General features: G+C 36.7%; 2 protein-coding genes and 1 long non-coding RNA gene across 3 annotated transcripts in view; 1 reads left to right on the top strand and 2 right to left on the bottom strand.

Annotated features, from left to right (window-relative positions):
* LOC131495139 (uncharacterized) overlaps positions 1–26,687 on the top strand; it is a 318,187-nt gene that overhangs the window by 128,711 nt on the left and 162,789 nt on the right. The window lies entirely within an intron of this gene.
* LOC131495131 (myelin P2 protein) lies at positions 632–12,503 on the bottom strand. Its single transcript, XM_058699940.1, has 5 exons — positions 12,483–12,503; positions 6,582–6,681; positions 4,196–4,368; positions 3,762–3,863; positions 632–2,737 (listed from the first exon to the last, which is right to left on the bottom strand). Exons 1-5 carry the CDS (start codon positions 12,486–12,488, stop codon positions 2,687–2,689), a joined length of 432 nt encoding a protein of 143 aa, XP_058555923.1. The 5' UTR covers positions 12,489–12,503; the 3' UTR covers positions 632–2,686.
* On the bottom strand, positions 16,848–20,290 carry LOC131495135 (fatty acid-binding protein 9-like). Its single transcript, XM_058699949.1, has 4 exons — positions 20,157–20,290; positions 17,763–17,935; positions 17,190–17,291; positions 16,848–17,028 (listed from the first exon to the last, which is right to left on the bottom strand). Exons 1-4 carry the CDS (start codon positions 20,227–20,229, stop codon positions 16,978–16,980), a joined length of 399 nt encoding a protein of 132 aa, XP_058555932.1. The 5' UTR covers positions 20,230–20,290; the 3' UTR covers positions 16,848–16,977.

Raw genomic sequence — 26,687 nt, forward strand, 5'->3', positions numbered from 1 at the left:
TCCATGTTTTGGTGGCTTGCCTCTATTATTTTTTTTAAACACTTCCTTACTTTCTGGTATAACAAAATATTTCAGGCTCATCTTGTACCTACCCTGACATCCCATTAGAATTAGTTGTTTCTCCAAGGAATCCTCATTCCTTTTAGAGGAAATGATATTGGTCACCAAGGTCTGGGCACTAAGTGGGCTCATTCTACTGAGGCGTCATTGCTTCTAAGCTCTTTGGGCAGATTGAGCTAGGAAATATATGGGTGTATATACACATACACATAAATATGTGTATATACGCACACATAAATGCATGCAGGTATGCATGTACAATTAATACACATATGCACAAATATACGCATGCCTTAGAAACCATAAATTTACATCTGTTCCAATCCATTCTCACATGATTCTCTCTTGCCTGCCCCCCTCATCCATTATGTTCCTCTTCCACAGTGAAATCCTGGCCCCTAACAACATCAACACACTTCTCATTTGCTCAGTCATACAATACATCTGAAATAGTTTCATTATTACTTGGGCACAGCAGTCACACTTCCTGCCTGTGAAAAATCAAATGGACCCAGTAATTCTATGCCCAGCTATTTATACAAGGAAGGAACTCAGAGGTCCACCAACAGCCTTGTACCAGAATGTTTATAGTAGCTTTATTCATCATGGCGTAAAACTGGATATAGGCTAGTTATCTTTAGAGAAGAATGGATAAGCAACCTGTGATATGTTCATGCAATAGAATACTACTTAGCAATAAAAAGAGCAAACTACTAATGCATGCAACAATATGGATGGATTTCAAAAGCATTATGCTGAGTTTTCAAAGGCAAACAGAAAGAACACATAATGTATGATTCCATTTATATGAAATCCAAGAACAGGCAAAAATAATCTCTAATGGCACACCTTTAGAGATACTACAAGAAACAGACATGTTTCTAATAGAGAGGTGTTGCCAAGGAGGCAAAATAAAGGTTTAGCAACTGGCCTCTCTTCAGACAGAGGCAAATCCTGTCTCTATCACTTTGTGCTTTTGCACAAGTTACTCTACACTTGTTTCCTCTTTCATAAAGTGGGAATAATAATAGTATCTACCTGCTAGGGTTGTTGTGTGAAGTTATATTAAATATGGCAACATGACATGTAAATCATCTGATAGAGAGTAAATGAACTTGGCACACAGTACACATATAACATTTGGTAGCTGTTATTATTAGCCTAGGATGTGTGTTCATACATTGTCCTATATGTGTGTACTGCTGGTTACATCGTCGCTAATCAGTGACAATGCTCAGGAAAGCAATGCAGAAATATTTACTAAGAACCCATCAGGTTTTCTATATTCTTTGATTTAGTGATCCCTCTCCTAGAAAAAGTAGTCGGCACAGTCAGATATATACATGAAGGCATTTTTTGCAAAATAATCTGTAATAACTCCAAACTGGGCATAACATAAAAATAGAACAGTTGTATTATAGAACCATAATAAATTATGGCATATCATTAGTTGAAATGTGGAAGAATCCTTGTGAAAGTTACAAAAAGCAGAATGCAAAAAAAGTATGAGCACTGTGGTTACAGATGAGTACTATTATGTCCACATGCACAAAGTGATAGCTCATACTGAGTAGAATGGAAGCAGTTGTTATCCTCTTTTTAAGATTTTTAAGGAGCACCTGGGTGGCACAGTCAGTTAAGCATCAGACATTGGCTCAGCTCATGATCTCTCCGTTCGAGGGTTCAAGTCTCCTTGTGTTGGGCTCTGTGCTGACAGCTCAGAGCCTGGAGCCTGCTTCGGATTCTGTCTCTCTGCCCTTCCCCTGCTCACACACTCTCTCTCTCTCTCAAAAATAAATAAACATTAGAAAAAAAATAAGAAAAAAAGATTTTAAGAATTTTCCTGGTTACCTTTTCATTTAAAAAATGTATACTTTTTTGGATTAAAAATAATATTCTTTGTATAAAAACCCAAACATGAAAGAAAAGTATAATGTCAAAACCAAATGATAGAAACCAAATCGCTACTTGCTTTTGGTGGAAATGGGACAGGGCAGGACAGTGATTGGGAAGAGGCATGAGCAAACCTTCTGGGATTAAGGAAAGGCACCACTATCTTGATCAGGATGTGAGTTATATGGGTGCGTGCGTTTGTCACAACGGCTTGAATTCTACCCTTAATATCTGTGCATTTCATTGTCCATAAATTACCCCTCAATTTTCAAACAATTGGCTTGAGTAGAGGCTGCCCTTTTCACTGGGATAGAACTCTGACTTAAATCCTTTCCTTGTAGTTTGTCTCACTTCTGATCCTCTTCCCATTATGCTCCTGCTACCCCGATCAATACATTTACTTCCTTTTACTATCCAGTTACTTGCTTTACTTGCACTTCGATGCACAAAGTACAACATAAGTTAGAATTTCACAGATCACTAAATGACGTTATCAAGTATTTAGGTGTGGCCAGTATACATACTTTAATACAGTAAGGAAATGCATGCAAATCGAAAATGTTTCAACAACACTGAATTTTAGATTAATCCTCAGTTTAGACCTTTACCTCTCTGATCTATTAAGACAAAAGCAAAAACAAACAAATTGCAGTGTAGTCGGGCCTTGCCAACAAAAACCGTTGATCTCCAACATCAAATGATCAAATGCCACTTCAATGAGGAAATGATTTTCTCAGACCTTCTCATAAATTCTGGTGCAGACCACGCCCTTCATTTTACATTCCTTAAGAAAAGAGAGAGATTCATTGAGTATCTAAAACTCAAACTAGAAAACGGCATATTTGCAAATAGCAACAGAAAATAAAAACAAGCTCAGAATATTAAACTTAGAAAGAAATAGAACATCAATGTGTCAGTCTCCAGCAATTCAGAATTATAATAATTGAAATAGGAGAAACAGTTTTGAAGTCAATCTATGTTACTATAGAAGAATTTTCTTAAAGTGGCAGGTTTTTATGCATAATTTGCATGCATTTGACTCTACTAAAAGTAGATTTCAAAACTGTATGCCTAGCTGCATCATTTGAGGAACATTTAAAAATACTGATGGCTCCTTCTTCCCCTCCCAGAGATTTGCATTTAATTGATCTGTGTTGGGGCCATATATTGGTATTCGCTCCCCATCTAAATCTATATTGTAGGTAGGGATAAGAATCTCTAAATTACAGGGAAAAAAACATTTAAAATTACATGAATTTATGTTCACTGTATGTATTCGTAAGCACAGAAGCAAAAACTTAAATCATTAAAGGCCATCCCATGCAACCTTGGTCATCATTCTTATCTGCTGACTAGAGGGTTTCCTATGAGCTAAGCTTAAATTATTGACCTGGTTTAGTTCAAGTTCTTTGGATTCTTGAAAGCAACACACTTAGCTACAAATATTTTATAATTCAGCTGTTCAGGAATACTTTGCTTTTAAAACTTAGATTTGTTTTTCTCTTTGTGAATCCAAACTGGTGATATTTATGCATACTTTTTTGACGTTACTATTATTTTAGGTGTTATTTCTAAAATAATGAATGGGCTTTGTTATTTCTAAAACCTTGGACCTATACTTGAAGTACTCATCGCTGAGTCTTCATGGTTAAAATATCACCTAATCATTAACTCTGACTTTATTCTTAGACATTCTTATCTATTTGTATTGCAAAGGGAAAAAAAAAGAATATTTCGAAAAAAATATATAACCAGTTTCTCTATTTAAATAGCATTATTTTTGTATTTAGAAGTGAAAATATTCTTACCACTACCATTTTCCCATCCACCAACTTTCTTTTTATTGTTGTCTCTTTGTCATCCCATTTCTGCACTTGATTCAATGAGCCTCTTGACAAGGTTACAGTGCTCTGCAAAGACAAGTTCCCATAATCAAGTTGCTTGGACTTTGGTTGATTAAAGGAGCCGTTCATTCAGTATTGAATTGTTTTCATAATAGATGTCTCATGAGGTACATTCATTTTTCTATTTTTACCTTATTTTATTTTTTTTTAAGTAGGCTCCACTCCCAACGTGGGGCTCAAACTCACAATCAAGAGCCTTGTGACTGAGCCAGCCAGGTGCCCCCAAGTCACATTCATTTTCAGTGGAATGAAGTAGGTCTACCCTTTTGAACACTAATAGGAGTAATCCTCTTGAGCCACAGACTGATCCAACTTTGAAGAGAAACATTAAAATTTACCTTTGTTTTCCTGTTGTCAGCTGTGGTTTCTTCAAACTCTTGGCCTAACTTAAAGGAGATCTCTGTATTTTTAAACGTACTTTCAGTTCTTATAGTTATAATATCCCCTTTCTTGCTGATGATCACTCGGGGTTTGGCCAAGTTTCCCAGTTTTCTGGTGGCTAACCCCACACCTGAAAATCAAGATAGTGTTAGAATTATGTTGACCAAGAGATATACCTAGAGAGACTATGAATGGCCACCTTCTTTTATTTTTAAGTTTATTTTTTTATTTTGAGGGAGAGAGAGAGAGCATGCGCATGAGTGGGGAGGGGTAGAGAGAGAGTGAAAGAGAGAATCACAAGCAGACTCCTCACTGTCAATGCAAAGCCCCAGTGTGGGCTCTAACTCATAAATTGTGAGATCATGACTGAGCAAAAATCAAGATTTGGATGCTTAACTGACAGAGTAACCCATGGACCCCTGAATGGCCACCTTTTATGCTCAGTTGTGTCTCAGGTGTGGAGATGGCAGGTACTGTCACTCACTACCAAGGACCTCCTCCCACGTTTAACCACCTCGTGGAAATACATGTCCATAGACTTAAATATCTGAGGTTTTAGTATTACAAAAGTAACGTCTCCAGATTTTAAGTAAAAGCGTTCAGCCTAAATAGTGCAATTTATCCACTTTTACCACATCCAATCCCACAGACTTTGAAAATCACTAATACTTTCTGTGGATCATTCTGGACATTTTGGTTTTACTTATAAATAGTATAGGTATATTTTAAGTGAAACTGTGACAGATATACACTGTTCTATGATTTTTCCCCTCAGTAATATTGTGGATATAGAAAAGCCCCACATCCTTAATAGAATCTCATTTCTGAAATTTTTTTTTCTGGCCCTTAAGTTTAGCTGGTAAGAAAAAACTTTCCATTTTTCTTCGAGATCTGTACCATTGCAAATGATCATAGGTAACTGATTTTTTTTAAATTTTCTGTATCTGAAAAAGAAAACAAAACTAGATTCCTGTTTTATTACTATTACTACTAAGGCTATAGAAATACATGGAAAAGAAATGTCAAATGAGAGAATACATGAAGGAAAAACTAGTTTTGCTTATATGTGTATATATGAATTGTTATGTTTCATAATAGGTGTCTATGTCTATACATTATATATATATATACATATATATATATATATATATATATATATATATATATATGATCTCTGCAGTAGAGTCTGAGAATCTATACTTTACCAAACCCCTAGGTGATCTTATGCATTCTAAATTTGAAAATGACATACTTAGGGAGTCCTTCATTGAGACTCTTGTATTTTGCTTCTTCCTCAGATATTAAGTCACATCCATAAATCTAACCAACCTCATAGTATGGATCTATCCCGATGGGTTCTCATAGTTTTCTAGGCAACATAACATGATTTTGCTCATTTTACCTAAAAATAGAATCTTTCTCATAAGCTTTCTGAACAGTTAAGTAAAGCTACAGACACTTTGACAAACATGGCAACCTGGGTCATTTGACATCAGTTTCTATTATATTTACACAGCTCTGGAAATTTCCAAAGACTCTTCAAACTTATTGTGCTCATATGGAACATTCTCTTTTTTTTTTTTAAGTTTATTATTTATTTCTGAGAGAGAGAGAGAGAGAGAGAGAGAGAGAGAGGGAGAAAGAGAGAGAGTAGGGGAGGGGCAGAGACAGAGAGAGAGAGAGAGAGAGAGAATCCAAAGTGGGGTCTGGGCTGATAGCAGAGAGCCCAATGTGGGGCTCAAACTCACAAACTGCAAGATCATGACCTACGCCAAAGTCGGAAGCTTAACTGACTGAGCCATGCAGGTGCCCCAAACATTCCCTAGAATTAGTATAAAATAAAGCTGATACAACAAATGACTGGATTTTCCATCTTCATCCACTGCTCCAATTCCAGGCAAGTCTGAAATTAGTGTAAATTTCTGGTCTAGCTAAACACTAAAATTTTAGATTGAGGTTTTCTATTCACTTTAGTATATCCAACTGCCTATTTTATGAGGACTTCAGTTATTATAAAACTAACCTTCAGAAAAGCCAGAGGATGGGTTGACTAAGCCTCTAAGATTTCTTTCCTCTAGGTCTGAAAGCAAAGCCCTACTGATAAGAAACTACTCTTGAAATCAGTGGAAGTTCCATATATTTAAGCAGCTCTTATTTAGGTTAAAATCTATTAAAATATCCACAAGCAAAATGCAAATAAATTATTTGAATTCCACAATAGAATACTAATTCCAGAAAAGGATTGTACTTTCCCAGAGTCCTGGAAAAGGAATTAAAAGGAAATAGTCATGCAGCTTTCTCAAAAATGATCTTCTCAACCAGAAAAACAAAAACATTTCTTACCCAGAGCTTTCATGTAATCATCAAAGTTCTCACTGGAGACGAGTTTCCAGGTGCCCAGGAATCTGTTGCTCATTGCGATGGATGAGAATTCAACACAGTTCTAGATGAGATTCAGGAGATTCAAATAAGATGCTGAAGCCTCCGAAGATTCTTTTCAAAGATGTCCAAAGCATGTGACTCTCACAGAGACCCAATGGGGAAAAGCAGTGTCAGGACTCGGCAATGAATCGTCCATTAGGACAAAAGAAAGCCCCACATAATGTTTCCTTTAGTCTCCAAAAAATTTTATAAAGATCAATGAGAGTACTATTTGAACCTTCAAAAAATTTTTTTGGTCAATCTTACATTTTTAAGAAGTGCTTAGTCCTTAATGCTTTGGAAAAGACTCCATGAATTGAATCTTATACCAAATTGAATTATATGAGCATGAATGAGTGTGTGTGTGTGTGTGTGTGTGTGTGTGTGTGTGTGTTTAGGCATCTTGGTCACTCTCAATCCTGAGTCTGCAAAATTAAGAATTCTTATTGAAAGAGAAGAAAGGGAGGAAAATGTCCATGAGTATTGTGATATCCGCCTCAAATATGTAGTGGGAGAGAAATGCAGGGGACCAGTGTGAGGAAGTATTCATAGGTAAGGGAGGCTTGGCATAGTTCACATATCCCAGGCGGGCTGAGTGGGCAGACAATACGGTCAGTCTATTACAACAGAGCACAGAAATTGTATTCATGGATGGACAAGAAGTAGCACCAGAACACGCTCTTAGACCGCAGCAAAGATTTTCATCTAAAAAAACCTTTCAGTCTAAATTAAGCAGGTTCTTAGTTAATATAACAACTTTGAATGTAAAGACTTTAAAATAAATCTTGAGTTTTATAAAGAGAAGGACTTTCTATATAAATAATACTAATGTATATTGAGAGTTTGTTACGGGCCACTGTGCTAACTGCTTGTCAGGGATTATTTCACTGAATTCCCTCAACACCTCCCAGAATTGGGTACTATTATTACATCTATTTTACCAGTGAGAAAACTGAAGCTTGGGGAGGTTAGGTAACTTGGAGGTTTGAACTTGCATTGTTCCCCAGCCTGGACTCTGGACCGTTATCTGACACTGCTCCCTTTATACCACATATGCACCGAGGCCTTGGCCAAAGGTCAGATCATACTGACATCCCCATGACTAGATAGAGACATTCATTCTCACCCCCCAAACCAGTAGAGGACAAAGTCAAGAGATGAGTCATCCAGACTACTATGGTACATCAGAGCCTCAGTCTTTGACCCGGGGGAGCAGATATAAAACCACTTCAAATATAAACGTTGCTCTTGGGAATACCTTTTTGCTGTCATGCCTTTTCCTAGTGGTTTTCTAGATTGGCATTAATCCTGATTGTAAGACAACGGATATTACTAGGTTTTATATATTTGTACACAGGTTGGCACTATTCACAACAGTGGGAAATTCATCATGGGGAAATATCCCATGATCAGTTTGCTCATAACAGGTAGAATTGCTGGCCTCTAGGGTTTAGGTTACAAATGTTATAGCTGTGCCATAACCATTGCACCTATGTGGTTAGAGTCCAGGTTGGGTCAAAAATATGGAATCTTATACAGTGATTCCAAGCCTCACCTTACGTTACTCGTGCGTGGATAACTCAAAGTGGAAATGAAATAGTGACTAGAAAAATTCCTGAGCTAATCAGCTAACCCAATCCTAGACCCAAGAGAATATAACTGGAGGAAAGATATTGTACTGGAATAGAAGAAACAGCTATGAAAAAAAGGGCTTTTGATTAGCAAATGTGTTATTTTCTTAACCAAAACACTTAATAAAAATGAATGATGGTATCGCTTGTGCCTTCAAAAAAATTTTCGTTACCCTACTTAATTGAGAAGTGAAGCTAAACATTCAACATTTAGGTGTTCTCCCTAAATCTGTGAGATTCTCAAACCATCCCACTTGAGCTGAGCCTTTGTATTCAGAGTGACTGATATAGGAGAGCTATATGAATTTTCAGCAGTTCCTGTGTTGCTTATAGGAATAGCTGTGGATTGAAAATATAAACATTGAGCTATATATTAGCGAGGCTTGTAACTTTGAAACAATTTTAAACAAAAGAATTTTCTATTTTAGCTTATCAGCAATATACTGACTGCTAGAATTAACCAGATATATTCATACCAAAATAAAATTCTGAGACTCATATGTGAACCAAAGGCACAGATCAAAGCAATTAGAGAAGATCCAAACTAAACCAGGATTAAGATATTAAGTCACTCTTACCTAAGAAAGCTATCAATATCCTAGTGACAAAGAGTCGATAATAAACACCAGAGCCACATTATAACTAGATACACATTTTTATACTTGAACTAAATGTAGTCTGTTTACAGCATGGATTCACCTTTCATAGATTTATTGCCTATGTAAATTCTCAAGAAAGGGGGAGCTACTTGAATCATACACTGAAGAGAATGTCCAGAGGTCCAAACAAAATAGATAAAGAAAGTCTGCTCTAGATAATATGTTAGGTAAATATCTCTCACATATTGTCTTCAAGCTGTATCCCATTATATATTTGGGAAAGTGATAACCAATCATCCTATGGTAAATGAACAAAGCATTCATGATCACCCATTTGAGTGCCAAAAATCTGACTCCATTCCTTTCATTCATTTAATTGCAAAAAATATTGAGAGCCTACTAAGTGTTAGGCACTGTTCAAGGTTAAACATCATTGAATAAAATTCCATGCCCTTGTGGAACTTACTTTCTATATTAAAATTAGTATATAGTCTGAAGTTATTTGCAAAATAGCAATACTGGGATCATAACTGGTGGCAAGAAAAATATGTCAAACAATGGGTCACCATAAATAATGGCCATTTTTTAAATGTTCATGTTTTTAATAACTGAGAAAACAAAAAAGGACCTTAGAATTTTCACATCCTCATAATAGGTGAGGAAATTAACTTTACAACTATAACATCTTAGAAAAGAAGGATGATTTTTTAAAAAATTCTTCAAGGCATCAAAACTACACAAAGGCAGAGAAAAATTAAGGGTCTAGGATTTGGGTGAAAAAGGAAACCCCAGAGGAACAGTCCCAATATTTGGGGCTGCTGCCTTTCTATGATCTCTGAATTCTGCAAAAGGCAAGTGAGAGGCACAAGTCTGAAGAATTTTTATAACTGTGTTACAGAGTTAGGGGAACAATGAGGGAGAGTCCTGGTTCATCATCATGCTTTGGTTTGGGACATTGAAAGGTTGCAGCATAGGGGAGAAGGTGAATTAAACAGGCTTGTGCTAGCATCAATTCCATTCTCAAAATTAGTTTAGTATGATCGGGACAGCCAGTGAACCTCGCTACCGGCCAGAAGCAAAAGAAGATAATGTCACCATAAGTCTAAATTATTTCTACAATTTTTTCACATACGTTGTCAGTCAAAAATAAATAGAACAGAGAGACAGGAAAATATGCTCAAAAAGCAAAACAAACAAGAGTCAATAGAGATAGATGATTGACAAAGCGGATAAAAAGAAAAACAAACATGTTATAGAAAATATCATCAAGACCAAATTTTTTTGGAAGCACTTTTCCACTTATTTGTTTGATAATTATTTATTTGTTTTTCTCTTTTTAAATTTTTTAAATTTATTTTTTAATTTACAAGCAAGTTAGTTAGCATATACTATAGTACTATAGCATAGTACTATGGTGGTATCAGGAGTAGATTCCAGTGATTCATCCCCTATGTACAACGCCCAGCACTTACCCCAACAAGTGCCCTCCCTTATGCCCCTTACCCATTTAGCCCATCCCCCCCCACAACCCCTCCAGCAACCCTCAGTTTGTTCTCTGCATTTAAGAGTCTCTCATGTTTTGTCCCCCTCCCTGTTTTTATATTATTTTTGCTTCCCTTCCTTTATGTTCATCTATTTTGTCTCTTAAATTCTTCATATGAGTGAAGTCATATGATATTTGTCTTTCTCTGCCTGGTTAACTTCGCTTAACATAATACCCTCTAGTTCCATCCAAGTAGTTGCAAATGGCAAGATTTCATTCTTTTTAATTGCCGAGTAATACTCCATTGTGTGTGTGTGTGTGCGTGTGTGTGTGTGTGTGTGTGTATACACCACATCTTCTTTAGCCATTCGTCCATCAATGGACATATTAACTCTTTCCATACTTTGGCTATTGTTGATAGTGTTGCTATAAACATGGGGGTGCATGTGCCCCTTCGAAACAGCACACCTGTATCCCTTGGGTAAATACCTAGTAGTGCAATGGCTTGGTCTAGGGTAGTTCTATTTTTAGTTTTTTGAGGAATCTCCATACGGTTTTCCAGAGTGGCTGCACCAGTTTGCATTCCTACCAACAATGCAAAAGAGATCCTCTTTCTCCGCATCCTCGCCAATATCTGTTGTTGCCTGAGTTGCTAATGTGAGCCATTCTCACAGGGGTGAGGTGGTGTCTTATTGTGGTTTTGATTTGTATTTCCCTGATGATGAGTGATGTTGAGCATTTTTTCACCTAAGACCAAAAATTTTTAAGACTAATAAAAATTGGCAAACTTTTAGCAAGATGGACTTAAAATGAGAGAGGGTAAAAGTTATTAATTGCAGGAATAAAAAAGGATATATCAGTATATCCTATAAGTATTAAAAATTATGGTTATATAACACAGTAATTTAAAAGATCATAAGAAAATAATAGGAGCTACTTCATGCCAATAAACTTTAAGATTTAAAAGAGACAGGGGCGCCTGAGTGGCTCAGACAGTTAAGCGTCCAACTTCTGCTCAGGTCATGATCTCGCGGTCAGTGAGTTCAAGCCCCGCGTCGGGCTCTGTGCTGACACCTCAGAGCCTGGAGCCTGTTTCAGATTCTGTGTCTCCCTCTTTCTCTCTCCTCCCCTGCTCATGCTCTGTCTCTCTCTTCTCAAAAATAAATAAACGTTACAAAAATTTTAAGAGATTTATAAACTCCTTAGAAAACACAATTTACCAAAAATAATACAAGAAGTAAAAAATGTGAATACTCCCAAATCCATTATTATCACTATGGTTAAAATTGCTCTCACAAAGATACTCTGGGCCTGTGAGCTTCACCAATGAATTCTTACAAATATTTCCGAAAAAAATAGCACCAAGCTTACACAAAATCTTCCAGAGAATAGGAAAGAAAGTATTAATTTCCAACTTGCTTTCACCAGGTGTTCGTATGTACTCTTCTCTTTTCCTGGAATGTTTAACCACTCCCATGTGTTTAATCCTTAAATCTCAGCTCAATCATATTTTCCTACCCTTGGGTTGACATCCTTTAGATTTCAATTCAATCATCTTTCTTAACTTCTTCTTGTATAACATCATTTAACAGTTACTGCAATGGCAATTTTTATTAATTTTGGATGTTATTTGATTAATATGTATATCACCCACTGAAGTCTTGATTCCATACAAGCGGGGAAAACATGTGATTGCACTCGTGTAGTATCCCAAGTACATGACACTCAATAAATATTTCTTGACCGACTGAATGAAGAAAATACAAAATTTTCTACTTATAGGGGTTATTATTTGCATTAAATCAGATAATAAATAACATGAAAGCATCTAAAATTGGTGCTTATGATCAATAATATTGTTCTGCTAAACTTCCTTCTCTCCTCTCCCTCCCCTGCCTTTTTTTTCTTGCCTTTTTCACACACACTGGAAGCATGGAGAAAGCAAAGGCGGTGGGGCACGTCTAAGTGTGAAACTTAATGGCAGCACTCATTCCCTCACTGGTCACTCTTTTAGTGGCGCTTTTTTCCGTGTCCAGGATGACAAGATCATAGCACACCACTAGGAAAGTGCACATAAGTTGATTCCAAGACTCATTGGATTTATTCTCACCTGCATGCATGTAGACAATAACTCGACACAAATTTATTGAACTGAGGTAGCACTGGAGAAAACGTGGTGAGTGAAACAGCAACAGTTCCTGCCCATAGGGGCCTTATATCCTAGTTAGGAAGACAGACATTAAACAAACGGTCAGAGACATATTAGAATATCCAATTATTATTTTCCTTTTTCCCAATTATTATTTTTTATCATTTGCAGATGGGGGTAGTGAGGATATCACTAAAGAGCCAATGAACCATTATTATGTAGGAAGATCCCTTGTGAAATTGTTTAGACACCAGATGCCTTGAGACTGATGATCTCATTTATCTTTAGAACTCAGCCACGAAGGCATCTGGTGCCCCCACCGGAGACAGCTATTTGACAGAAGGTGACAATGGCACTTCAGGCTTGATATCTTCCTATTACATGTTTCAGATAAGTGTTTTTCTCTACATTTAACAATATTGAGATTATAGTTGCTGTCTTAATGCAAATCACTTCTTGTAAGCTCCTTAGTCACCAGTGGATATTCTATCTTTTGGTTGCTATGGTGACAGTTGCTGTGACATTTACACTGCTCAAAGGTGGTTAATAGCTTGTCTTTTGTTGAATGGCAATAAAGAGAGGGAAGTAGTTTCTGATTCCTCCAAACAATGCATTAAGCTTTGTTTTTACTAGACTGTAACGTACATGGCCTCTTGCAAAATCTAGTCTAAGATTTCAAATCATTATTCCTAATAGAACACCTGAGAATTAAAGTTACTCATTCACTGGGGAGGAAATAGAAGATAATTTCTGCATCTCAGCTTCTTTTGTTAGTCATTACAGCATATACTAAGCTGGCCACAGTTTTTTATTCAATTTGCATTTTTTCCTCTTAGTGAGAAAGTGACGTTCACAGCATTAAAGTAGGCTGTACTTTTCAGGCATTAGCATAAAGAGCCATAGGAAATACTTTTTAGGACTTAGCCCATCTGCTCCCTTACAGCTGATGGGAGAAAGGAATCCCTGAAAAATAATTCACTTGCAAAGGATAGTGAGAAGCGTTAGCATGTCTAGCTTTATTTCATAAGGAACAAATATAAACTCATAACAGTTAAGGTGATTTTCTAATCATGTATTACACAGATAGCCCACCTTTTTTCCTACTTTATTTCCTTAATTATGTCTTACAAATGTTTTCAATAATTGAGATGGTATAAAGGCCTTGAGAGAAAGTATTATTTACATACACACACACACACACACACACACACACACACACAGGTAGACATACATGCATACACACACTGTATTTTCCCTAAATGTTCAATTTAGAAATCTTAAGAAACTGTAGGTTTGGGATTAGGTTGTTTCCTGATATTTCACCCTAATTTTCCAACTACACAACTCTATAAAGCAAATAGACTCCATTTTGCAAAGGAGAAAACCAAAATGGTTAAACAGCTCACGCTTGCTCACATAGGTGTCCACGACAGAAGCAGGATTCAATTGGCTCTCACTGCTTCTCCAACCCCATTCATTTCACTTAACTGCAGTGCATCTCTGGGGTAACAGACAAGTCTGATTGTAGCATGGGGCTGGTGTCTAGATGGTTCCTTCCTAGCCTTGTCCGTCTCCAAAACTTACACCGGATCTAGATATCAGACTTTAAAATAGGCAAACCAGGGGTGCCTGGGTGGCTCAGCTGGGTAAGCGTCTGACTTTGGCTGGGGTCATGATCTCCTAGTTCATGGGTTTGAGGCCCCCATTGGGCTCTATGCTGGCATCTCAGAGCCTGGGCCTGCTTTGGATTCTGAGTCTCCCTCCCTCTCTCTCTGCCCATCCCCCACTCACACTCTGTCTCTCTCTGTCAAAAATAAATAAACGTTAAAATTTTTTTTAAAAAACAGGCAAACTACATTTTCCCTAAATGTTCAATTTAGAAATCTTAACCTGTAACTTCAGGATTAGGTTATTTCCTGATATTTCATCCTAATTTTTCCATCCAGATTACTATCTTTGGCATAGTTATTTTTAAGGCCAGTGAAGAAAAGCATGGACTTTTATGTTTATTGCATTTTTGTGCAAAAATTTATGAAAATTAAAACACTAAGAAGGTTCAAAACAAATTATTTTGTCAGTGTTATTTTCCTTTGTGGCTTATAAAAACTACTATTACTTCCTTCATTTCAAACCCTTTTGGAAAGTGAACAGATAATGGCTTTTCATTGCTCAACTCACTGTAATGAAAAGCTCCATTATTTCCAACGCAAGTTAACAAATATGACACACTGTTATTTACTTACAGATAGATAATGATAAATCCTGTACAACTTGACAGATACGTTATCATTTACTTACAGATATATGATAACTTTTGAAGGCAAGTCAAATATACCAAGTGACTGATCATGTGAAAGTCCTTAGGAAAGACTAATAATGATTCTTAGTATAAGCATCAGTGACTTTTTTTCTACAGAAATTTTGACGTGCGTTGACTGAGAATAAAAGTAAAAGCAGTAGGGTTTCAGGATGCCAACCTATTTATAACATCAAAAGTTGTGAGCTCTGTGCCTAACATGTTGCTGTTTTCCAGCACCTAATTTGGTTTTGAACAGTTGTCACAGTGAGAATTTGTTGAGTCAATGATTTCCTCAGGAGTAGTATGTTTTATTCTACCTACTAAAGACACAACATGAGGCTTTTGTTTCATTTAAGTTCTTTGTACTTTGAGCTGTGGCATAAAGAGGAGAGAAATGAGTCTTGAAAATTGAGACCTGAAGTATTCTTTTCTTAACTATGCCTCCGTAAATCCACAGATCTAAATGAGTAAGTGAATAGTGCTTTTTAGAGTAGTATCTTCTTCCTAACGGTTGTGGGAAACCCTAATGGTTGTGCTCTGAGGTGTTGCTAAAGTGGCCTGTCATTTGCATGCCCCTTGCAATCAGACTGTGTTCTGATTAAAGAAGGATTGGCCCATGTCCCTCTTTGTGCAAGGACACATTGGGGGTTGAGAGTCCCTTTGACCTCTGGGGAGCAAGCGTGGTCACAGTTTGTACACACGTGAGTCCTTTAAGTAGGACAGGCCCAAGTCCTGTGGGAATGCCTGTCAACGCCCACATCCAGCAGCTGTGTGGCCACCACCAAGCCCATCACTTCAGGTGCACAGCTATGTGCTTAGACGTCTTCAGGGTTTATTTTTATTTTTATTTTTTTTAATTTTATAACATTTTTTATTTATTTTTGGGACAGAGAGAGACAGAGCATGAACGGGGGAGGGGCAGAGAGAGAGGGAGACACAGAATCGGAAACAGGCTCCAGGCTCCGAGCCATCGGCCCAGAGCCTGACGCGGGGCTCGAACTCACGGACCGCGAGATCGTGACCTGGCTGAAGTCGGACGCTTAACCGACTGCGCCACCCAGGCGCCCCTGTCTTCAGGGTTTAATATGACAATCCTAGATCCTTTCCTTGGCCTAATTACTTTCCTTGATTTGGTTCCCATGCTTATTCGTTTTATAGATTACCTTTCAATTTCATCCCTACAAAGGCAGCCATACCCCGCAGTTTGCCTAGGGCAGTCCCCATTTTTGCCTGTTGTCCAAGTGTAATTATTGATACAGTCCCTTTCCACTGTAGACAACAAATTACATGGACATTTTACTTTAGCCCATATTAAACCTAACTCTCATGACTTATTGTTGACTGACTGCTATCAGTTTGGAATTTAAGGTACCACATGGTATTTACATATTTCTTCCTCTTTTCTCTAAACCCTGAGAGTACTTCCTAGTAACAGTAGTTAATGAAATTATTAAGGGACTTTGTGTAGCTCTAGATATTATATTCTTACCAGGAACTTAGAAATTCAGTACTGGCATTTAATATAAGGTCATTCTGCAAAGACTAAGTTGTAAACAGTGGTGACAGGTGTACTGGCCTAATTATTTTAAATGGGCTTATGGACGAGTGAGACAATAATTGTTTCAAATGTTCTTCTACAATAATTCAACCACAGTGTATAATGTCCAGGCTGTGTTTTGTGCTCTATCCATCTATATAAGCAGGGCCAGCTTTCTGCAAAAACAGAAAGTCAGCATGTTGGTTTCCAGCATCTGTACTGCCCAAAGTAGTTCCTAGTGGTTGTATCTGCAGTGTATTATACCCTCTTTGAGGTCACAGGAATTTCAACAGAGCACTCTTTGACAGAATGCCTTAACTTAAATGGAATGGGTCCACTGGAGGGAACCTAAGGACTATAGAAGTCAGGTAGACAGAGGGTAGGGGAACTTTGGTGCTCTTATAATCATATAATAAGCAAGCCGCTTCTTACCTCACCAATTAATCAGCTTGTCCCCAACCCTCACTATCACACAGCTCCAAAACTGCACTTAATTTGATGGTTTTATTGAGCAAATTTTTGTTGAACAATTTTTTTTAAATCAATGGCCCTGAGGCATATTTTCTTCAAGTCCCAGTTTCTTGTTAGTGAACAAGTTTCCACTGATGTAGAAATTTCCTTCATACCTTTTCATAAATGCGAGTGCTGACAGTTTTATTCATGGTATATTCCTAAAAGCAAAGAGGGATCTATTAGAGTTGGTGCATGAAGGTTAAATTTGCTCTACCCCTCCTTCTCCAGACTCTCACATCAGGATGTAAAACAATTGAGTAACTTGAGAAGCACGCCTCAAATAGGAGTATCGGAAAATTTCAATTTACAGAAAACTCACCACTACCATGTTTCCATCTACAATTTGTCTCTTGATTGTTGTCTCCTTGCCAAGCCATTTTTGGACATGAATCATTGAACCATTGCTTAATGTTACGATGCTCTATAAATGCATAAAGGAATCAGTTAGAAATAGCAATTCACAACATTTTCACCTACAGAAGACTTTTCATCTACTTTTTAATTTCTGTTTTGACCTTTTTTTCACCCAAATTCTCCCCTCAATTCTTGTCATAATTTATTATCATCAAACTAGAGAGGTATCAAGTGAGTATTCAGTTAATGCTCTCCTTCCCCGAACCATACCTAAACTCTTTGTGAATAATTGTTCTCTTCTATATGCTCTTTTATACAAAGAGATCAGAAAAAAATAAAAACACGTCAAATTTTTTGGCCTGTTAACCATCAGAATAACTCGCAAAAGGGTTGAATTTAGAGATATGCAATAGTAATTAACAAAACAAGCCCAAAGTGACTTGGTAATTAATCAAATTAGATATGAATGAATTATGCTCAAGTGCTTCCTAGTTTTTTCTGGATTGTGGAACACCAGGAAGACTTATTTAGTTCTTACCTTCACTTTCCGACTGTCTGCTGTGATTTCATCAAATTCTTCCCCAAGTTTGAAGGAGATCTCAGTGTTCTTGAGGGAATTTTCTATTTTGATGTTCACTTCATCCCCATTGGCACTAATACTGATTATCGGCTTTGCTAACCCCGCCAGGTTCCGGGCTGCTGCGCTCATTCCTGTAAAGTGGAGAAAGCAATATGCCTTCCTAAGACATTTAGGAAGAAGTGTTAACAACCATGTTGGAAAGCAATTTAAAAAGAATACATACTTCCTCCGTTCAGGTTTTGGGTAATGCGCTGTAATTTCTCCAATGCTCACTGTAATAGCTAGGTTGAGCCAACCAAGCTCACTGAGAAAGTGTGTCAGTAATTACACTTGACATTTTGAAAAGCTAAATTCACTTTTTGAGGCCATTGTGCCTCATCGAAAATCTTGGGGACTCATGCTTCCTCTAAAATGTATAGCTGCATGGTGCCTTTTAGTGAATCAGAACTCATGCGTTACCTTGTGGAGTGTTTCAACAGCTGTGAGGGGGGTATTACTGTCTGCATTTTAAAGATGAGTACACAGCATCCTAGAGAGGGAGAGAGGCTTATTCTAGGTGAGGTGTCTGGTAAGTAGCAGAGCTGAGATTTAAACACAGGTTTTCTAACTGAGAATTTTAGCACGCTTAGAAAAAAAAATGCAAAACAAGAAATAAAATTTTCAAAGTATCTAAACTCCTCGAAAAGATTATGACTTAGGAAGCCCAAGCCCCTCTTTTATTTGCAGATTACATTCAGATCTGGCCAAGAAAAGAAGAAGTAGACAAATGACAGTTTGGCTTAGAGCCTGGCCCTGTTCAGGTTGGGGATTGTCCATGGTCAAACTTGATTCCTTGTAATAGGTGGGCAGAAGAGCTGAATCTTCTCTCCCTGTACCAATAGCAAACTCGATTTTGCATTCAGACTGTGAAACTGACAAGACACACCTGACTGTGGAGAAGCAGTGTTAGCTGTGGATGACAAAAGAGAGAAGAGCGAGGTGGTTATAACCTGGGCTTGACCACTTGTGAGCTCGGCATGTTGTTTGTTTCCCTTCTCTAACCTTCGGCTTTCTCAATAGCAAAACGTGGACAACTATAGTGCTTGCCTCCTAGCTGTACTAGGAGATTAAGTGAAAGCACTTAGCATGGCAGTGGCACATAGTAGGTGCTCAGCTGTTATTCCCTCTTGTCCTCTGCCTCAGTCCACTCTCAGTCAATCAAGGGCTACTCTTGCCATAAGCCCAAAGTTTCTTAGTTGCCCCCAAATTTAAACTCAAAACAGGTGGGTCTATGAATCCATGAAGAAATAGAGAGGTATGTTTCTCCTATCTCCCTAAGAAAGTTAATACTACACATGAAAAAGGGACAAATGTTACATTATGAACACACTGACTTATTATGCATTGATCACCTCAACCAAATTTAAAGAAGAAAATAAAGTTAAAAAATTTTTGGCTTTATATGCAGTTTATTATTGCAAGGAAGACTTCTCTTAATTAACTATTAAAAATTAATTACTAAATAATTACTGTTCTTCTAGCATTAGTGAAGAATAGTTGAGTTGCTATAGACCTGAGCCATTATAATTGATGTTTATGAACTTGACTATAGAGCTAAAGAATGGATAGGGTATAGACTTCTGAGAAATAGCCAATGGGGAGACATTCAATGAGTAAAAATGTTCCGTTTCTCCAATAAAAAATTTGAAATTCTTCAAAATAATGTTTTTTAAGTATCTCTCATATATATGAAGACTCTAAAACATTAACCAAGTAGAAATTTCATTTGTTGCTTTTGTTCTTTTGAAGTTATAACTTAAAGCAAAGCTTGAAACAAATTTAGCTGATAAATTTAATTATAGAAATTATTATCTGTAAATTTGAAGCTAAGAAATGCTATTAAATGAAATGATGAAGCTGGGGAGAAACTCCATCCAGGGGATAGGATGAATATTTTCAAAAAGGATAAATGGACTTAAATATAAAGATAATGACAAGGAAGTATATGTGAGCTTAGTATTCCAAAATGAGACAATTATTACTAGTTATTTAAAAAAACAGGGCACCTGGGTGGCTCAGTTGGTTAAGCATCCACCTGTGGCCCAGGTCATGACCTCATAGTTCATGAGAAGCACAGAGCTTGCTTGAGATTCCCTCTTCCCCCCACCCCTGCCCCTGTCCTGCTCATTCTTTCTCTCTCAAAATATATATACTTTTTAAAATCAAAAGTAGATACATAAACTTTGTCAATCTTACATGACTGTTTCCTAAGATCACAAAAAAGAGAATTATAGGAAAATTTATTGTGAAATGCAAAGCTGACCATATAACAAAATGTGTTGCCAGTTTCTAAATTGTAATGGTATTTCTCACCTAGTTGTTTCATGTATTCCTCAAAGTTTTCACTGGAGATCAGCTTCCAGGTTCCCAAGAAGGGCTCAATCATGATGGAAAGCTTGTTGAGAAGAGGCACTCACAACCAAAAGCCAAAGAAACTCAGGGAATACAGTGCTGCCAGTATCTTAACTTAAAAGGCATCTTCATCACGTGACTTCTGAAATAACCAATGAGCAGCAGCAAAACCAAACATTGTAGGCACCAGCATGACTCATTTTATTCACCCCCAAATTAAGAAATGGAAAATCAACATGTAAAGCTGAATTTAAGTCAATGATTATAGCTTCTAGGAAAGAGACTTACACCCCCAAGTCACTTGATAAGTATTATTTCTGGAATGGAGATAATTTTCAATAGCCCTTTGAAATTTGAATGCTGAGTCAACTCTTTAGGAATATCCCAACAAATGTCCAATAAACACCTGACTAAGGTGGTTTCCCCACCTGAGAGGAGAAGCACACCCTTGCTTGATCCACCTCAGCTGTTTTTTGTTTGGACACATCATGGTTCCAGAGTACACTCTTCATTAAAATAATAGTCTCTCCTCCCTTCCTTGCAGGGTTGATGAATTGATATCAGTTAATGTAACTGAGATGTCTTCAGTTTCTTGGAGGGAGGCATAGAGTATTATTAATATTATCATTGTTGTTCATCAAGAGTGATTGCCCACTGAAAGAAAGGTAACAATTACCATTGAATGGTGTTTTGTGACTTAAGCCCTAAAAAGGAGGTGGAGCTAATGCTTGGAAAATTCATCTTTTAGGCTTACCAAGTAATCTTGATATTAAAAGATACCACTTGGAAAAAAAAATAAAAGATACCACTTGAAATTGTGAAGAGAAGTTTTAGAGAGAAAAATGGCATTTTGATATCTGCATTCTAAAAGAGAAAGGCAGTAGGTTATTTAAATCTCTGTACAGTTATTTCTGTAACCTAAGTAATATGGACTTGGCAATTTTGCCTTTACTAAAAAGGATTAGATTCAGAAGCTCTAGATTTATATCACGACTTTTAATTCCAGTGGTTTTGAACAAGACCAGAAAATTAGGCACCAGAAGAAGAATATTCATACTATTATCTGCCTGTGTCAAATAATTCTTCAAAGAAATACTTATTTAAATCATCTGTTTGTGGAAAAAACAAATTTTTAAAAAGGTAGACATTTTGGCACCATAATGTTATAATTTAAGTGGAATAAAGAATTTCTTTTGATGACAACATACAAAGAAGAAATTTACAATGCAGTCTTTTTATAGATATAACAGTCATTAAAATATTTGGAGGACAAAACAGGGGAAGCAAAAACGCTAGACTCACTTTCAGGAAACCAAGACCTGTCCCCAAAACAAGTGCCTTAACAGTTGAAAATATACTCGGAGATGATATTCAAATAAAGAACAAGTGATCAAACCTTGCTTTACTGGTTCTAGATGTGTGCTTACATTCTCTGCTTGAAAGATAGTAAGATAACATGGCAATGCATGTTGGCCCACGGGGCAGTGTGACATTAGTGTCATCATTCTTGTTCCAATTTCCCTACCACTGATTGATTCAGGAATCAATCCTGTGGCCCATATAGAACTCAGTTGTCCCATGAGACCAAAGGAAAAGTAAAATTTTTGGCTTCCACAAAATTCCCTTACCCCTAAGGGAAAGAGCCAGAGAGATGGTTTCTCTTCTCCTCTGCACACTTTGCTTTTTTGTATATGTGGGGCTGCTGCATCCATTGTGTTACCAACTCAGAGATGCAGCCAAAACTGAAGATGACAGAGTGCAAAGTGGGGAGGAACGAAGGCCATTTAATTTCTGGAATTTTATATATGTGAATTAATAAATTTCATCATTATTTGAACAATCGTGTGTCTGAGTTTTTGTTACTCGCAACTTAAGCCTTCGTAATTGATATGCCTCAGTAAATAGCTTTACCTAAATGATTAGTTTCAAATCTCAAAACAACCAATTGCATGTATCATCTGATGTTGGCCTTGTGTACAACAACTATCGTCTTTCCAGGTCCAATTCAAACATCTCCTTCTCTGTGAAACCGGCTCAGAGCTAGTTGATTCCTGTTACGTAATACAATTGTACTTTACCAGAAGTATATTAGAAAACATTTCTCATGGTATTACAACTAGTTATCTTCCAGCTGTCCCCTGAGTTATTTCATAAGCGCCTCAAGCAAAGAAAATATTTCTTACTCACCTCAATATCCCTAAGACAGTAGCTGGTATACCGTAGGTGCTCAATAAATGTTTTATAAATGAATGACAAAAGGAATAAGCAGTGTTTATTTCTTTTAAACTGGCAATTCCCCTCATTGCTGATCTTAATCTAACAGTGACTGTAAGCAAGCTTGTAATATACATTGTTCTCTCCAGACCGGCTGATATGCCAGGTCTTTCATTACGGTCATCAGATGATAGAGGGATTCCCAGACTCCCTTGGTCTTTGCTCCGTGTCTCATTATTACCACGTGAGTCTCTCTTCTCAACTGAGAATGTGCTCTGCTGCCACCACCACTTGCCTTTGGCTTTTGTGTTTGATTTTAAAAGCAAACCCCACCCCCAAAAGACACCATTCCCTCAAGTAAAAAAATGTTCAAGTGAGGCTGTTCATAATTGTTAATTCTAGTAAAGGAATCAGGATAGAGCAATTTGTTTTCGAACATTTACACATCGTATTTTCATGATAGCTTCAATGCTCACTTCTTCATTATCTCATTTCTGTATGTTTCTCCAATATCTCATTTTCCAGAGTAACTTTTTTCTTGCGACATTTTAGAGGTAAAGGAGTCTTTAATAAATTTTAATTTTGAGATGCTACATTCCCTATTGGTGAGGAACAGTGGTAAAAATAGAAATATACTGGAAGCTATGAAAGTATTCAGGAATATGTCTGGTAATTTACTGCTATATATATATATATATATATATATATATATATATATATATATAATACTTTAGCTGGAGCCACAGTAGATTTATTTTCCAATTTTTTATTGTAAAATACATGTGTCATAAAATTAACTATCTTGACCATTTTAAGTGTACAATTCAGTGGCATTAAGTACATATTATTGCGCTACCTCACCACCATCTACTTCCAGAACTCTTTTCATCTTGCAAAACTGAAGCTCCATACCTACTAAACAAGAACCCGATTTTCCCAGTCTCTTAGCCATTGGCAACCACTATTCTACTTTCTGTCTGTACCATTTCAACTACTCTAAATAACTCACATAAGTAGAATCATACAGTATTTGTTTTTATGGTGACTGGTGTATTTCACTTACCATGCACTTCTTAAGTTTCTTCCATGTTGTACCATGTGTCAGAATTTCCTTCCTTTTTAATGCCTAATAATATTCCGTTGTATGTAAATAGCACATGTTGCTTACCTATATGCCAACGGACCTTAAGTTGCTTCTCCATTTTAATTATTGTGACTAATGCTGCTATGAATATGGGTGCACAAATATCTCTTTAAGACCCTGTTTTCAGTTTGTGGCGGTGGGGGTGGGGGTGGTGGAGGTGGAGTATATACTTAGGAGCAGAATTGCTGTATCCCATGATAATTACATTTTTAATTTTTTGAGGACCTGTCTTCCTGTTTTCTACAGCAGCTGTATCATTTACATACCTATCAATGGTGCACAAGCATTCCAATTTCTTGACATTTTCACAAACATGTTATTTGGTTTGTTTTTTTGATAGTAGCCATCTTAATGGATGTGATGTGGAATCTCATTGTAATTTTGATTTACATATCACTAATGATTAGTAGTGTTAAACATCTTTTCATGTAGTGGACATTTGTATACTTCTTTGGAAAAATGTCTTTTCAAGTCCTTTGCTCCTGTTTGAATCAGGTTGTTTGTTTTATTTGCTATTGAGTTTTAAGAGCTCTCTATATATTGTAGATATTGATTCCTTATCAGATATATGATTTGCAAATATTTTCTCACAAAAGTAAGTTGTCTTTTCACTCTATTGATAGTATATATCAACACGAAAGATACACACAGATTTTTTTAAAACATTTATTTTTGAGAGAGAGGGAGACAGTGTGAGTGGGGGAGGGGCAGAGAGAGAGGGAGACACAGAATCTGAAGCAGGCTCCATCCAGGCTCCGAGCTGTCAGCACAGAGCCTGATGTGGGACTCCAACCCATGAACCCTGAGATCGTGACCTGAGCCACCCAGGTGGCCCCACACAGATTTTTAATTTTCATGAAGTCCAATTTTTCTATTCTTTTGTTTCCTGTGCCATTGTTTTCATGTTTCAGAAATCATGGTCAAATCCAATGTCATGGAACTTTTTCCCTATGTTTTTTTCTAAGAATTTTATATTTCTGGGGAGCTTGGGTGGCTCAGTCGGTTAAGTGTCCGATTCGGCTCAGGTCATGATCTCCCAGTTTGTGAGTTTGGGCCCCGGTCAGGCTCAGTGCTGACAGCTCAGAGCCTGAAGCCTGCTTTGGATCTGTGTCTCCCTCTCTCTCTGCCCCTCTCTCACTTGTGCTCTGCCTCTCTCTCTCTCTCTCTTTCAAAAATAAATTTTAAAATGTAAAAAAAAAATTTTTTTTTAAAAGACATATTTAGGTCATGGATTCATTTGAATTCATTTTTGCAGATGGTGTTAGGTAAGGGTCCAAGTTTATCCTTTTGCCCATAATACCTAATTTTTCCAGCACCATTTTCTGAAGACAGTCCTTTACCCATTGAATGACCTTGGTACATTAATTTAAAATTATTTGACCATTTATGTGAGGGTTTATTTCTGGACTCTATTCTGTTCCATTGGTTTATATGTCTGTCTCTACTAGCAAATTTGATTATAATAATAGCTTTGTAGTGAATTTTGAAATCAGGAAGCATGAGTAATCCAATTTTATTCTTCTTTTTCAGAATTGTTTTGGCTTTTTGTGGTCCCTTTAGATTCCATATGAATTTCAGAATGGGTTTTCTATTTCTCCAAAAAATGTCATTGGGATTTTGATGGAGAGTCCATCAAATCTGTAGATAACTCTGGGTAGTATGACATCCTAACTATATTAAGTCTTCGAATCTGTGAATATGGGATATCTTTCCATTTATTTATGTCTACTAAAAAATTCTTTTAGAAATGTTTGCAATTTTAAATGTATGAAACTTTTACCAAAAGCTGATTCCTTTAATTAAGTTAATTTCTAAGTATTTTATTCTTTTTGCTGCTATTGTAAATGGAAATGTTTTCTTAATTTACTTCTCAGGTTGTTCATCGTTAGTATATAGAAACACAACTGCTTTTTGTGAATTGATGATATATCCTGCCACTTTGCTGAATTCATTTATTCTAATAGGTTTTTTTTTCAGGTGAGTGGAATCTTTAGGGTTTTCTTCATATAAGATTATACCATCTGTGACCAGAAATAATTTTTCTTCTTCCTTTGTTAGTTTGGATGGCTTTTTTGTTTTCTTGACTGACTACTCTGGTTAGTACTTCCTGTAACATATTCAATACAAATGGCAGAAACTGACATCTCTATCTTGTTCCTGATTATACAGGAAAAACTTTCAGGTTTCACTATTAAGTGTTATGTCCTCTATGGAGTTTTCACACAGGGTTTTTGTTACATTGAAGTAGTTTCCTACTATTCCTAGTTTGTGGAATGTTTTTACATGAAGGAGTTTTGAATTTTCTCAGATTCTTTCTCTGTATCAATTGAGATGACCATATGTTTTTTCCCCATTCATTGTGATAATATGGTAGATTATATTGACCAATTTTTGCATGTTGAATCATCCTTGCATTCCCCAATAAATTCCAATTGGTCATGGTGTATAATCCTTCTAATACGCTGCTGAATTCTGCTTGCTAGCATTTTGTTGAGGATTTTACGTCACGATTCATATGGGATATTGCTCTGTAATTTTTTTCAACTATCTTTGTCTGAGTTTGATATTAATGATATCATATGCATAAAATGAATTAGAGAGTCTTCTTTTTTCTTTAATTTTTTTGGAAGAGTTTGAGAAGGATTGGCATTAGTTCTTCAATTTGGTAGAGTTCACCAGTGAAACCATTAAGCCCAGGACTTTTTTTTTTTTTTAATCAGATATTTGGTTCCTGGTTACTCCTTACTAGTTACAGGTCTGTTCAGATTTGCTATTTCTTCATGCTTCAGTCTTAGCAGGAATTTGTTCATTTCATCTAGGTTATCCTATTTGTTGGTGCACAGCTGCTCAGAGTATTCTCTTGTAATCCTTTCTATTTCTGTAGAGTCAGTAGTAATGTCCTAGTTTCATTACTGATTTTAGTAATTTGAGTTTTCTCTCTTTTTTTCTCAGTGAGTCTACCTAAAGCTTGTCAATTTTGTTCATCTTTTGAAGAACCAACTTTTCATTTTGTTGATTTTCTTTTTCATTTTTCTATTTTCTATTTCATTCATCTCTGCTCTGATCTTTATTATTTCCTTCTGCTAGCTTTGGGTTCAGTGTTTTCTTGTTTTTCAAGTTTCTTGAGTTGTAAA

The sequence above is a fragment of the Neofelis nebulosa genome, chromosome 14, assembly GCF_028018385.1.
Source record: "Neofelis nebulosa isolate mNeoNeb1 chromosome 14, mNeoNeb1.pri, whole genome shotgun sequence".
Classification (NCBI taxonomy): Eukaryota; Metazoa; Chordata; class Mammalia; order Carnivora; family Felidae; genus Neofelis; species Neofelis nebulosa.

Excerpts from the sequence above, each read along its gene's own strand:
- LOC131495131 (XM_058699940.1), bottom strand. Across the intron at positions 4,369-6,581 it reads TGATTACATGAAAGCTCTGG|GTGTGGGGTTAGCCACCAGA; the intron begins GTAAGAAATGTT and ends CTTGATTTTCAG. Across the intron at positions 2,738-3,761 it reads TGGATGGGAAAATGGTAGTG|GAATGTAAAATGAAGGGCGT; the intron begins GTAAGAATATTT and ends TCTTTTCTTAAG.
- LOC131495135 (XM_058699949.1), bottom strand. The coding sequence starts at position 20,229 with ATGATTGAGCCCTTCTTGGGAACCTGGAAGCTGATCTCCAGTGAAAAC. Across the intron at positions 17,292-17,762 it reads CAGACAGTCGGAAAGTGAAG|AGCATCGTAACATTAAGCAA; the intron begins GTAAGAACTAAA and ends ATGCATTTATAG. Across the intron at positions 17,029-17,189 it reads TAGATGGAAACATGGTAGTG|GAATATACCATGAATAAAAC; the intron begins GTGAGTTTTCTG and ends CTTTGCTTTTAG.